This window comes from Heteronotia binoei, chromosome 9 (genome assembly GCF_032191835.1).
Source record: "Heteronotia binoei isolate CCM8104 ecotype False Entrance Well chromosome 9, APGP_CSIRO_Hbin_v1, whole genome shotgun sequence".
NCBI lineage: Eukaryota > Metazoa > Chordata > Lepidosauria > Squamata > Gekkonidae > Heteronotia > Heteronotia binoei.
The window spans coordinates 8825773-8839995 of record NC_083231.1 but is presented as its reverse complement, the minus strand read 5'-3'; the positions used below and the strand labels follow the sequence as shown (position 1 = coordinate 8839995).

Genomic DNA, 14223 nt, shown 5'->3' with positions numbered 1-14223 from the left:
TCCTGGTCACATTGGGAGTGACACAGACACATTGTCGCAGTGTCAACTAGGCCTCATTCTATCCCAGGTAAGTTTCCCCCATTGGCCAGCTGATTGGCAGTGGGGCAGCGAGGCCTGCCGGCAGCCTCCACGGGGGGGGGGGGGGGGGGGCGGAGTCTGGCAACCCTAATCCTGCTGCATGTGCCACTGCCTTTCTTCCAGCTATATAGGTACAAGTCAGAAACCTAACCCTATCCCTTTTAGAAAGAGGTTTGTTTGGTAGACTTAACTCTCAGGGTGTTGGATCTATTGCAGAAAGGTTGAAGTTCAGCATGGAGGGATTAGATGTCTAAAGCCCCAGTCTAAAACATCTGCTCTTCTAACTGCCGGGATCTGGATCGCTCTCCCACCCCCAGTACACCATTTGCACTGAAATTATCCTTCAATCCACTTAATGCAAACAGAAGAAGTTATTTCAATGATCAGGAAAAATGGCTTGGATCCACCAGAGGATTTCTGGGATATGAGAGGCCTCGTTTTTGCTCCAGGCCTCCTACTTATCCACTTTGTTGTTCCTGAAAACAACAGGGGGCTCTCACCCTTCAGGAGTAGCATTCCAGGGGGCATTTTGTAGGGGAACACTCCACTGACAGCTTATATCAGGGTGGCCAAACTTGCTTAACGTAAAAGCCACACAGAATAAACACCAGATGTTTGAGAGCCACAAGACATGAATGTCAGATGTCTGAGTGCAAGGAGGCAGGCAGGCAAGAAGGAAGGCAGGAGGGAAGATGGGGAGAGAGGATGGAGTGAGAAGTAGAAAGAAAGCAACTTTAAACACATTCTCCAAGCCACCAGCTGGCTTACATTGAAGAAGTGATGTTAAAGAGAGAAATGCCTTCTCCAAGCCAGCCAATGGGTCAGTGGCGGCCTCAAGAGCCACACAATATATGTTAAAGAGTCACATATGGCTCCCGAGTCACAGTTTGGCCACCCCTGGCTTATATATAGATCCAGATAATCCACTGGACCACAATGGCGCCCTACTGCATTTACAGAAAACACCATCTCTCTCTCTCCAGACTGAGAGTGTCCCTCATGAATCCTCACATCCGATTCCCACACAAACTCTGAATTCACCCTCAGGGAGGAAAAGACGGATAATGGCCTCCTTCAGCTGTCAACTCCAAATGAACGTTCTTCCTTCTTTAGGTCCTCCATTCTGATAAAACCACAGCAAATGCCTTATTCTTAGATTGTGTTCTTCCCTGAGGCTCCCAGTGGTCTTTCATCCAAGGTTCACATCTACTTGGCGTCGGCCATTTTGGAACATCAAGATGGGGAGGGGTCACGGCTCAGTGGAAGAACATACAATTTGCTCACAGAAGGCCTCATTCAATCTATGCCATCTCCAGTTGAAAAGATCAAACAGTAGCCGAAGTGAAAGGCCTCTACCTGACTCACCGGAGAACCACTACCGGTCAGATTAGACAATAGTGACTTTGATAACTCAGAGTTCTGACTCAGTACAAGACAGCTTCATGTGTATTTGTCAACCGGCAGGGAAAAGGGACAAAGGAAGGGCCTGTATAAGAGCACAGATGAAGATTATGGCCTCAGATGAAGAAGACAAAGACAAAACGGATGAGGCATCTGGGCACCAAACACCACCAGAAAAGGAGGCAGTGGAGATACCTCCAGGAGCCCCCTTTGGTGGGTAGGAGGAGCCCAAGGTAGGATGATTTCCTCTACAGCAGGAGTGGCCGAACTGGCTCAGGAACCACACGTGGCTCTCACACACACATTGTGTGGCTCTCAAAGCCCTTCCTCCACCACCACATCAGCCAGCTTGGAGAAGGCATTTCTCTCTTTAAATCACTTCTCCAAGCCAAGCCAGCCAGTGGCCTGGAGAATACATTTAAAGCTAAAGTTGCTTTCTTTCCACCTCTCCTCCATCCATTTGCCTTCCTTCCTTCCTGTTCTGCATCTCTCAAATATGTGACATTTAGTCTATGTGGCTCTTACACTAAGCAGGTTTGGCCACTCCTGCTCTGGAGTCTGTCAGCCCACTCACCCTGGGATACAACCCACCTTTTGATTTGGACTTGGACCCGGATACCTCAGCCCGAGAGCCTGCCGCTAAACTAGAGGCCTTTCATCCACCATTCCCTCAACACTTCTCAAAGCCGCAGGCCACCTCAGCACTGTTGCAGTATTCAGCCCTCTAACTAGGTGTAGTGCCCTTAACTACTGTCGGTTTGCTCCTGGAAGCAAGAGGCCTGTATCTCCACCTCCGTGAAAGAGTATTTCAGGCCCCATTTCACCTTTACTCCTTGCTGGAAGATTCCATCCCCTGCCCCTAGGCTTGCCAAGTCCAATTCAAGAAATATCTGGGGACTCTGGGGGTGAAGCCAGGAGACTTTGGGGGTGGAGCCCGAAGCAAAGGTGGGACAAGCATCACTGAACTCCAAAGGGAGCTCTGACGGTCACATTTCAAGGGACGGCACACCTTTTCAATGCCTTCCTTCCACAGGAAATAATGAAGGATAGGGGCACCTTCTTTGGGGGCTCATAGAATTGGACCCCCTGGTCCACTCTTTTTGAAACTTGGGGGGGGGGGAAGTTAAGAGAGACACTGGATGCTATGCTGAAAATTTGGTGCCTTTACCTCAAAAAGCAGGCCCCCCAGAGCCCCAGATACCCACGGATCAATTTTCCATTATTATCTATGGGAATTGGTCTCCATAGGGAATAATGGAGTGCCCAGAAGACATTTCCCCCCCCTCTCCCCGCTTTCTGGTGACCCTGAAGTAGGGGGAGGGCCTCCAAACTGGGGGTGATAGGCAGCCTGGGGATTGGCAACCCTACCTGCCCCCCACCACTCACCTTCATCAGTTAGAAATACAGCAGGGGTCCCATACATTTCTTCAGTATCAATGAAGTACAGGAGTCCACACAAAGGTTTTTTGCAATAATGGAGTAAATAAAGCCAGATTGAAACAGTAAAGCTGTAGAAGAACAAAGAGAAATCAAGCATGCAATCCCCCCACTTGCGCCCTCACATGATATAGTCCCAGGAATTATTTGATTTTTTCCCTGCTAAAACAAAGAAGCTCTCGTTAGCAAAAGGAAAAATCCAAAAACCCAGAACACAATCCATGTAATTCCTTTGAGGATCAACCAAATGACACGTCGACAATGAGAGAGTGTTCAGATTTTTCAGAGCTCTCCTTCAGCTAGAAGAACCCTCCTTAACGCATCCCCAACCCCACCCCGTTTCCTTTGGCTGCAACTGACACTACCTGGTACTAAACTTCCATGGGACTCATGGAATACACATCCCAGTAAACTTGCTCAGTGAAATCTTTACAACCTACTCTTTCTTTCTTTCTTTCTTTCTTTCTTTCTTTCTTTCTTTCTTTCTTTCTTTCTTTCTTTCTTTCTCTCTCTCTCTCTCTTTCTCTCTCTCTCTGTCCCCCCTCTCTCCCCCTCTCTCTCTCCCTCTCTCTCTCGCATCATCACATCACAGCCAACTTGCAGAACTGTTTTCTGTGGTCCCAGAAGGTAGGGCCAGAACCAACGGGTTGAAATTAAATCAAAAGAGTTTCTGGGTCAACATTAGGAAGAACTTCCTGACCATTAGAGCGGTTCCTCAGTGGAACAGGCTTCCTCGGGAGGTGGCGGGCTCTCCTTCCCTGGAAGTTTTGAAACAGAGGCTGGAGGGCCATCTGACAGCAATGAGGACCCTGTGAACTGGGGGTGGTGGTGGTGGCATTTGTGAATTTCCTGCATCGTGCAGGGGGTTGGAGATGACCCTGGAGGTCCCTTCCAACGCTAAGGTTCTAGGACGATCTTCAAGCCAAGAAAGATTCCAGCTCCAAGGTGGTCTGCCATTGCGTGCCTCTGCATAGAAGCACTGGTATTTGAGCCTCCCGCCCAAGTGTTAACCAGGGCTGACCTTGCTTAGCTCCTGAGATCTTTCGAGATTCGGGGCCAGTCTGGGGCCAGTCCCGTTGCATGGATCATGCTAGCCGCTCCAAACCAGGGAACATGCAAAATGTGGTATTTGCAATCAAGGGTGAGGCTGCCAAGCTCCTGGGACAGGAGATCCCCAAACCTCTGCCCCACATTGGGCCGGCAGAGGGATTCCCTCCCAGCATCGCCAGTGTGATGATATCACTCGCAAGTGATGCCATCCCGCCGGCGACGTTGTGCGCTGCCCGCTCTAGGAGCTTCCAAAAAAGCTCCATGGTTTCCCCAGACGCTCTAGCAATTCGGGAGGGAAACTCTCTACGGTACCATAGAGTTTCCCTCCCAAATTGCTAGAACATCCAGGAAAACCACAGAGTTTTCCCGGAAGCTCCTTGAGCGGCCGACGGGCGACACCGCAGGCGCGATGGTGTCACTTGTGAGTGACGTCACTGCACCAAAAAGTCCTCCACCAGAGGCCACGGGGGACTTGGCAACCCTAATCAAGGGGCTGCCTAGCTACTAGCAAGATCAAGCATCAAACAGTGCCGCCCTAGGCAGAACTGCATCCGTTTAAGCTAGGGCTGCCAACCCTGAGATGGAAAATACCTGGAGATTTTAGGGGTGGAGCCTAAGGAAAGTGGAGCTGGGGGGCGGGGGGGGGGGGACTTCAGGGGCGTAGAATGCCATATAGAGTCCACCTTCCAAAGCAGCCGTCTTCTAGAGGGGAACTGATCTCTGTTGCTGGGAGAACACTTGGAAAAGCAGGAGGTCACCAGCCTGGAGGACCCTGGAGGCTGGCAATCCTAATCGAAGCCTATCACATGAAGAAAAAGAACATATGAAGCTGCCTTCTCCTGAATCAGACCCTTGGTCCATCAAAGTCTGTATTGCCTACTCAGGCTGACAGCAGCTCTCCAGAGTCTCAAGCTGAGGTTTTTCACACCTACTTGCCTGGACCCTTTTTAGTTGCAGATGCCGGGGGATTGAACCTGGGACCTCCTGCTTACAAAGCAGAGCCAGTTTGGTGTAGTGGTTAAGTGTGTGGACTCTTATCTGAGAGAACCGGGTTTGATTCCCCACTCCTCCACTTGCACCTGCTAGCATGGCCTTGGGTCAGCCATAGCTCTGGCAGAGATTGTCCTTGAAAGGGCAGCTGCTGTGAGAGCCCTCTCCAGCCCCACCCACCTCACAGGGTGACTGTTGTGGGGGAGGAAGGTTAAGGAGATTGTGAGCCGCACTGAGACTCTTCGGAGTGGAGGGCGGGATATAAATCCAATATCTTCTTCTTCTTTTGTGGAGAGCCAGTTTGGTGTAGTGGTTAAGTATGCGGACTCTTATCTGGGAGAACCGGGTTTGATTCCCCACTCCTCCACTTGCACCTGCTAGCATGGCCTTGGGTCAGCCATAGCTCTGGCAGAGGTTGTCCTTGAAAGGGCAGCTGCTGTGAGAGCCCTCTCCAGCCCCACCCACCTCACAGGGTGTCTGTTGCGGGGGGAGAAGATACAGGCAATTGCGAGCCGCTCTGAGTCTCTGATTCAGAGAGAAGGGCAGGATAATAATCTGCAATTCTTCTTCTTCCTCTTTACCACTGAGCCACTGTCCCTCCCCTATCGATTTCAGTGGCTGGAAGAAGGATGTAAATTACCTGTTTAAGGCAGGCTGTTAGGCTGTTAGCTGTTGCCAGCGTGTCACAAGATAAAGAAAGGTGTTGTTTGTGCAGACTGCAGGAAGGGGGCGGGAAGGGATCTGCAAGCCTTATCTTTGTTTGCTCACAGAAACGCTTGCTGGTTTTCTGAGCTAGGGTTCCCAATCCCCAGGTGGGGACAGGGGATCCCCCCGGTTTGGAGGCCCTCCCCTCACTTCAGGGTCATCAGAAAGCGGGGGGGGGGGAGGAATATCTGCTGGCCACTCCATTATTCCCTATAGAGATCGATTCCCATAGGGTATATTGATCCGTGGGTATCTGGGGCCTGAGGGGCTGTTTTTTGAGGTAGAGGCACCAAATTTTCAGCATAGCATCCAGTGCCTCTCCTCAAAACACCCTCCAAACTTCAAAAAGATTGGACCAGGATGTCCAATTCTATAAGCCCCCAAAGAAGGTGCCCCATCCTTCATTATTTCCAATGGAAGGAAGACATTTAAAAGGTGCACGGTCCCTTTAGACGTGATGGTCAGAACTCCCATTGGAGTTCAATCGTGTTTGTCACACCCTTGCTCCTGGCTCCACCCCCCCCCCAAAGTCTCCTGGCTCCACCCCCAAAGTTCCCAGATATTTCTTGAGTCAGACTATTCTGAGCACATGAGCTGAAGGCGGAGGTGGTGCTTTCAACAGGGAGGTCTTGATGGGGTGTGTTGGGTGCACCCCAGGTTCATATTTAAGGCAGCAGCAGATTAAATATGGGCTCAACATTCACATTGCCATTTTTGCATTGTGAGATATCTTGAGAATGAAGGCGTGGGGCCGCATTGAAATGTTTAAAATAAACAATACAGCAAAGAGCGGGAGCTCGTTCACGCACACATGTACTCGCCGGATAATTTCTCCACTTGATACCTGCGTGTATTATCACGTAGTGGTTCTTAAACTGTGGCTCAGGGCACTCAGTCGATCCCAATCCTCCTTTGGGAGGGTGGCAAGACCACGGGCAGGACAAGGGGGAACTGGGGGGGAAGGAGCCTCCGGCATGCCAAACGGCAAATTTGGGCTTGCCGTCTGCATTAGAAGAAGAGCAGGAGCCCGTGGCACAGAGAGGTAAAGCTGCAGCCCAAGCTCTGCTCACGACCTGAGTTCGATCCCGGCAGAAGCTGGGTTCAGGAAGCCGGCTCGAGGTTGACTCGGCCTTCCATCCTTCTGAAGTCAGTAAAACGAGGACCAGCTTGCTTTGGGGGAAAGCGTAGATGGCTGGGGAAGGCAATGGCAAACCACCCCGTTAAAAAAAGTCTGCCGTGAAAACGTCATGATGCAACGTCACCCCCGAGTCGGAAACGACTGGTGCTTGCACAGGAGATTACCTTGATCTTTACTTTAGATTCTTGTACCCTGCAATTCTTTGCCTCGAGGTGTCTCAAAGCGGCTCTTTTACAACCACCGTCCCTTCCTCTCCCCACAACAGACCGACACGGCTGTGCACCTGGATCTCTCTCCCCAGAGGTGGCACCTTCGCAGTGCTTTCATCCTAAGATCTAAACCGTCCGCTGCAACGTTTGCAAGCTCGGAGTGGTTTCTTTCAGGTACGGCTTTGACTGTGCTCACATGTGCTCCGATGGAGCACTCTAGCATGAAGGTTTATGAAGCACAACATTTCACTGGGAATTAGCATCAGCGATGGAATGTGTGAACGAGCAAACCGGTGGAAAGGATTCTCTGGGAACCAGGTTTTAATCTAGGACTTTCCCCAAGAAACAGAAAGTAAAACAGGGCAGGGGGGAGGCAGTTGGAGGGATGGCCGGTGCGTAGGTGTAGGGCAAGGAGGTGGCCACCTAAGGCGCCACCAAGCACCCCCTCTCCCCACACACAGCGTGTGTGCTCCTTGGAACCTGCCTTCCCCAACGGAAAACTGGCTTCATGGATTGCAGACGCTGCCTGGATGGTTTTGCGTTCCCTGTAAGAGAGGAAATGTGAAAGTGGGCAGCACCTGCACAGTGCACTCCTCAGAACCCAGCAGGGATAAATTAACCGATCGTAAAAGCTGAAGAAGAGCCAATTACAGTTTCTAAAAACTGGCTCCTGTTGAAGTTGTCTGCTGCCACTCATCCGTCCTGCTCTACTTTAAGAGAGCCACAGGGCGGGAGCCGTAGCTCAGTAGCAGAGCATCTTTCTCGCATGCGCAAGGTCTTGCCCCTGGCACCTCCAACGAAAAGGATCAAGTAGGATTCTCGCCATTTTCATTGCTTAATCTCACAATTTTTTTTTTAAAAAGTAAAACTTTAAATAAAAACCCGTAAATTAAAAACGTAAATCGTTTCAAGTTCCTTCATTTTCCCTGCAATTCTCTGTTTTTTCAATTTTGGGGGGGGGGGGGCACTAGTGGGCAGTTTGCCCAGGGCACCAAAAACCCTCGCACCAGCCCAGGAGAAAGATTTTGGACAGTGGAACGCACAGTGATCTTCAAGGTGCGTCTATTTGCTTACATGGGGTAGCCAATCCGATGCTTCCTGACTGTTTCCAGCTCTCTGTTCTTGAATTTCTGAAACTTCTTCACAATACCTGCCATCTCTCCACTGGATGCATACGGAAAGCTGAGGATCTCAACAGCATCTGTGAAAATTCAGCAATTTTTAAAATTTGTCAGAAACTACTATGGTCCCTAAAGCAATAATTCAGAATTGTGCATACAGGTAAAACTACTCACCTTCTCTTCCTCCACTGCTTCACCTTAGCAGAAAGTTTAGAGAAAGACTATGTTTGGGGCAAAATGCCATAGATTGAGGCAGGGCTTTTTTTTTGTAGCAGGAACTCCTTTGCATATTAGGCCACACACCCCTGAGGTAGCCAATCCTCCAAGAGCTTCTTCCAGGGCCTACTGTAAGCTCCAGGAGGATTGGCTACCTCAGGGGTGTGTGGCCTAATATGCAAAGGAGGTCCTGCTAGAATTCCTTACAGGGCTCTTCGTACAGGGCCTGCTGTAAGCTCCAGGAGGATTGGCTACCTCAGGGGTGTGTGGCCTAATAGGCAAAGGAGTTCCTGCTACCAAAAAAAGACCTGGATTGAGATTATCTACAACTCTAATAGTAACCCGTTTAGGCAAAAGGTCTGTTTAAGAAGATGCCTCTTAATTTGCACAGCCAATCAGAAGCCAGCTGAGAATATGCTTCATCTAACCCCACCCACTTTCTAAAAGCACTTGATGGGTGCCAGAAAAGGTATCAGTAGGTGCTAAGGCACCCATGGGCATAGGGTTGCCAGTCCCCAGGTTAGGAGTGGGGGTTCCCCTAGTTTCCGAGGCTCTGGCCCACCGCCCACCCACTGGCTCATCAAAGAAACCCTTCCCCCCAACTAGGGTTGCCAATCCCCAGGTGGGGGCAGGGGATCCGCCGGTTTGGAGACCCTCCCCCCGCTTCAAGGTCGTCAGAAAGCGGGGGGAGGGGAGGGAAATGTCTGCTGGGAACTCTGTTATTCCCTATGGAGATTTATTCCCATAGAAAATAATGGGAGAATTGATCTGCGGGTATCTGGGGCTCTGGGGGGGCTGTTTTTTGAGGTAGAGGCACCAAATTTTCAGTACAGTATCTAGTGCCTCTCCCCAAAATATCCCCCAAGTTTCAAAATGATTGGACCAGGGGGTCCAATTCTATGAGCCCTAAAAGAAGGTGCCCCTATCCTTCATTATTTCCTATGGAAGGAAAGCATTGAAAAGGTTTGCCGTCCCTTTAAATGTGATGGCCAGAACTCCCTTTGGAGTTCAATTATGCTTGTCACAGCCTTGATCTTGGCTCCACCCCTAATGTCTCCTGGCTCCACCCCCAAAGTCCCCAGATATTTCTTAAATTGGACTTGGCAACCCTACCCCCAACACAACATCCCCAGCACTATGACATCACCTGGAAGTGACATCTTCACAGTGGGGGCGTTGCTTTGTGATACTCTGGTTTGAGGGCTAAACTCTATGGTTTGAAGCCAGTTTTACCACAGAGTTTTGCCCTCAAACCAGAGCGTCGCTGCGTGACATCCGTGATGTTTTGACGAGGTAGGGTTGCCAAGTCCACTTCAACAAATATCTGGGGACTTTAGGGGTGGAGCCAGGAGACTTTGGGGGTGGAGCCAGGAGACATTGGGGTGGAGCCAGGAGCAAAGTTGTGACAAGTATAATTGAACTCCAAAGGGAGTTCACATTTAAAGGGACTGCACACCTTTTATATGCCGTCCCTCCATTGGAAATAATGAAGGACAGGGGCACCTTCTTTGGGGGCTCATAGAATTGGACTCCCTAGCCCAAACTTTTTAAAACCTGGAGGGTCTTTTGAGGAGTGACACTGGACGCTATGCTGGAAATGTGGTGCCTCAACCTCAAAAAACAGGCCCCCCAGACCCCCAGATACCAGCGGATCAATTTTCCATTATACCCTGTGGGAATCAGTCTCTGTAGGGAATAACAGAGTGCCCCACAGACATTTCCCTCCCCCTCCCCCCTGGCTTTCTGATGACCCTAAAGGAGGGGGAGGGCCTCCAAACCAGGGGATCCCCTGCTCCCACCTGGGGATTGGCAACCCTATGACGAGGGGATCTGGCAACCCTACACGGGTGCCATGTTGGCGCCTAGGAGACCGAAGTTCAAACCTTCACTCCACTAGGAAGTGTGCTATGTGGCCTGAGGACACCTCACAGGGCTATTAGGAAGGGGAAATGGGAAAGAAGAACCACATACCCCCAAGGGAAGTTAGGATGAAAATGCAGTAAATAGACTGACCTCAGAGAGAGCCTTCACCAGTCCCCCCTCCCGAGTATTCCTTTGCCCAAGGAAAAATACTACAGACATGCTGGAATGCTGATTTGTAACACTAGCAGCCAGTGGACCAAGCCCCTCCTCTCTGACTTTTCCTCCTGAAAATGCCATATTTTGGGAAGGGAGCTGGAACAGCCCACAGATCTACAGTGCTCTCCTGTTGTTCCCCAATTAGGCAGGCATCTTGCTATTTTTACCCCATTTCCCTCTCCTGTGGGGATCTGAAGGGGCTCACAGCATCATTCTCTTCTCTTCCATTTCACCCTTACAACAACAACTCTGTGAGGTGGGCTAGGCTGAGAGAGCATAGGGCTGCCAATCCCCAGGTGGGGGCAGGGGATCCACCGGTTTGGAGCCCCCCTTCCCCGCTTCAGGGTCATCAGAAAGCAGGAGGGGAGGGGAATGTCTGCTGGGCACTCCATTATTTGCTATGAAGATCAATTCCCATAGGGAATAATGGAGAATAGATCCGCTGGTATCTGGGGCTCTGGGGGAGCTATTTTTTGAGGTAGAGGCACCTAATTTTCAGCATAGCATCTGGTGCTTCTCCTCAAAGTACCCTCCAAGTTTCAAAAGGATCGGACCAGGGGGTCCAATTCTATGAGCCCCCAAAGAAGGTGCCCCTGTCCTTCATTCTTTCCAATGGGGGGAAGGCATTTAAAAGGTGTGCTGTCCTTTAAATGTGATGGCAAGAACCCCCTTTGGAGTTCAATACCACTTGCCACAACCTTGCTTTTGGCACCACCCCCAATGTCTCCTGGTTCCGCCCCCAAAGTCTCCTGGCTCCGCCCCCAACGTCCCCAGATATTTCTTGAATTGGACTTGGCAATCCTACATGTGACCCAGAGAGCTTCCAGGGCAGAGTGGAGATTTAAACCTGAGTCCCACGCCCCAGGGCCAGACTAGGACTAACCACTACCCCACACTGGCTGCTTAATAGCACATGCACATTCAGAGGAGCCCAGTTCAGGCGTAACGTGAAACTGCTTTTCAAAACCGTTCAAATGTGGACCACGCCATTAACTGTAGTTCCCCAGGGTTTGTCAGGCTAAGATCTGAATCATGGCATGGAAACGGCTTTATTAGCCCCAGTTAGCCAGGGGTCCCCAAATTTTACGGGCTGAGGGCACCTTTGGAATTCTGATACAGATTGGGGGCTGCAGGAGGCAGGATCAGCCCCAAAACAACTGCCATAGCTTAATGCTCATTCACACTGTTGTTAAAGCAAGGGTTGTTTGTTTTTAAAGAGCCTTTACAGCCTAATCAAATCTCCACTGGCCAAACAGAAGCCTTGCTTGGCAAAGGAAAGGTCCCCTGTGCAAGCACCGGTCGTTTCCGACTCTGGGGTGACGTTGCTTTCACGACGTTTTCACGGCAGACTTTTTTATGGGGTGGTTTGCCCTTGCCTTCTCAGTCATCTACACTTCCCCCCAGCAAGCTGGGCACTCATTTTACTGACCTCGAAAGGATGGACGGCTGAGTCAACCTCAAGTCGGCTACCTGAAAACCCAGCTTCCGCCGGGGATCAAACTCAGGTCGCGAGCAGAGCTTAGACAAAAGCCCCACCTAAAAAGGTAAAGGTAGTCCCCCGTGCAAGCACCGAGTTGTTACCGACCCGTGGGGCGACGTCACATCAGGACGTTTTCTTGGCAGACTTTTACAGGGTGGTTTGCCATTGCCTTCCCCAATCAATTACACTTTGCCTCCAGAAAGCTGGGGACTCATTTTCAGACCTTGGAAGGGTGGAAGGCTGAGTCAACCTTGAGCCAACTACCTGAACCCAGCTTCTGCTGGGATCAAACTCAGGTCGTGAGCAGAGCTGCAGTACTGCAGCTTACCACTCTGCACCACGGGGCTCCTCAAAGCCCCACCTACTTTCTAAAAACTCTTGGTGGGCACCAAAAAAGGTGCCAGTGGGAACCATGGACCATGTTGGTGCCCTCTGGTCTTAGTTATAGGGCGTTTTCGCACTGACCTTTTGCCGGAGCGACGTCCCTCTTCACCGCGCAGCGTCTGCGCGGATTTCGCACTAATTGCTCCGCAGAACCCGGAAGAGCCGCAAAGTCCCGCGGCTTTTGCGTCGCAAATGTAAACCGCCAAAAACCAGTTTACATTTGTGACGCAAAAGCCGCGGGACTTTGCGGCTCTTCCGGGTTCTGCGGAGCAATTAGTGCGAAATCCGCGCAGACGCTGCGCGGTGAAGAGGGACGTCGCTCCGGCGTAAGGTCAGTGCGAAAACGCCCATAGTTTCTCACAAAGCCGGCATAATTCTGTCTGTTCCCCTGGTGACACTTATGTGGTCCCCAGCTACAGAGAAGGCCGGCTAAAGTAAAGGCAACAGAACAGACCTGGGTCAATGCAAACAAGATTTGACTGATCGTCTGCGAGCTGAATCACGTTTTCACAATTGCTAACCACAGCTGAAATGAATTAAAGCCACCTTATTCCATTTTCGAAGCAAAGGCATTTTTCCCCTCCAAAAGCGAAAAGCCTACCTATCTCATACAGGCACTGAGGGATCTGGTTTGCCTGGAGTTTCCACGCATATTCCAAGCTCCATTTCAAACACGCTTTGTGCTCTTTGTATGGACGTTCAAAAGGCGGAACGGATTCCAACAAAGCGTAGTCTTTGGCGACAGCCCGCAGGTACCCTTCCCTCGGCTCAGCATGGTGGTCCCACGCTTGCCGGTGAGTAATCCACGCGTACAGGATCACTGAATGGACTATTAAGGAACGTCTGATGAAATAGTCATCCCTGAAAACCATGCTGCTCGGAAACGTCAGCTTCACCATCCGGTTCCTGCTGCTGTGAGGGTGGTTCTCCTCCCAGCTCGTCTTATACACTGACACGCCTGTTTTGAATTCCAAAGAAGCAACTGCCTCTACGGTGACGAGGCATGGCTTTGAGCACAAATAGTCCACAGACGCTTCGGTGTCGTTGACCACTCTTCTGTTCAAAACACGCAGCTGAATGTAGTCTTCATAAAATAGATCTTTTTCAGGCTGTGGAGAGACAGGTGTCGTCAGCAGAGTTTCCCTTCCAGACACTGGCATGCTCCTCTACGAAAGAAAAAAAAAGATGTAAAATGTTTATTACTCAAAGGGAAGTATGCAAATGATAGGTGTAACAGTTTCCATGAAGATCCTGATGGCACTTTACCCACACGAGCACAATGAGAACATTCGAAGGGCCCTGCGGGATCAGACCAATAGTCCATCTAGTCCAGAATCCTGCCTCACACAGTGGCCGCCCAGTTCCTCTGGAGGGCTAGCAACAGGCCATAAAGGCCAAGGCCTTCATAAGAGCATAAGAAGAGCCCTGCTGGATCAGACCAATAGTCATCTAGTCCAGAATCCTGCCTCACACAGTGGCCGCCCAGTTCCTCTGGAGGGCTAGCAACAGGCCATAAAGGCCAAGGCCTTCATAAGAATATCAGAAGAGCCCCGCTGGATCAGACCAATAGTCCATCTAGTCCAGAATCCTGTCTCACACAGTGGCCAACTGATTCCTCTGGAGGGCCAACAACAGGGCATAGAGGCCGAGGCCTTTATAAGAACATAAGAAAAACCCTGCTGGATCAGACCAATAGTCCATCTAGTCCAGAATCCTGTCTCACACAGTGGCCAACTAGTTCTTCGGGAAGGCCAACAACAAGGCAGAGAGGCCTTCCCTTGATATTGCCTCTTGTATGTGGAGGTTCCCCTCAGTCACCACGGCGAGTAGCCATTGATAGACTTATCCAACGTTCCCTCTAAGCCACAGAGTCTTGTGAGCAAAAATTCTACTTTGTGAGCTACTGGTATTAAGGTTGTGAGCTACTTCATAAGT

General features: G+C 50.6%; 1 protein-coding gene across 1 annotated transcript in view; it reads right to left on the bottom strand.

The window, feature by feature from the left end:
* The window catches only part of SEL1L3 (SEL1L family member 3), a 65324-nt gene extending 51977 nt beyond the window's left edge, over window positions 1-13347 (bottom strand). The window contains exons 1-3 of the mRNA XM_060246216.1: window positions 12890-13347; window positions 8083-8209; window positions 2866-2987 (exon numbers count right to left, since the gene is read on the bottom strand). Coding sequence (XP_060102199.1) covers window positions 2866-2987; window positions 8083-8209; window positions 12890-13187 — 547 coding nt within the window. The 5' untranslated portion in view covers window positions 13188-13347. The remainder of the gene's footprint in view (window positions 1-2865; window positions 2988-8082; window positions 8210-12889) is intronic.
* Window positions 13348-14223: the final 876 nt, after the last annotated feature.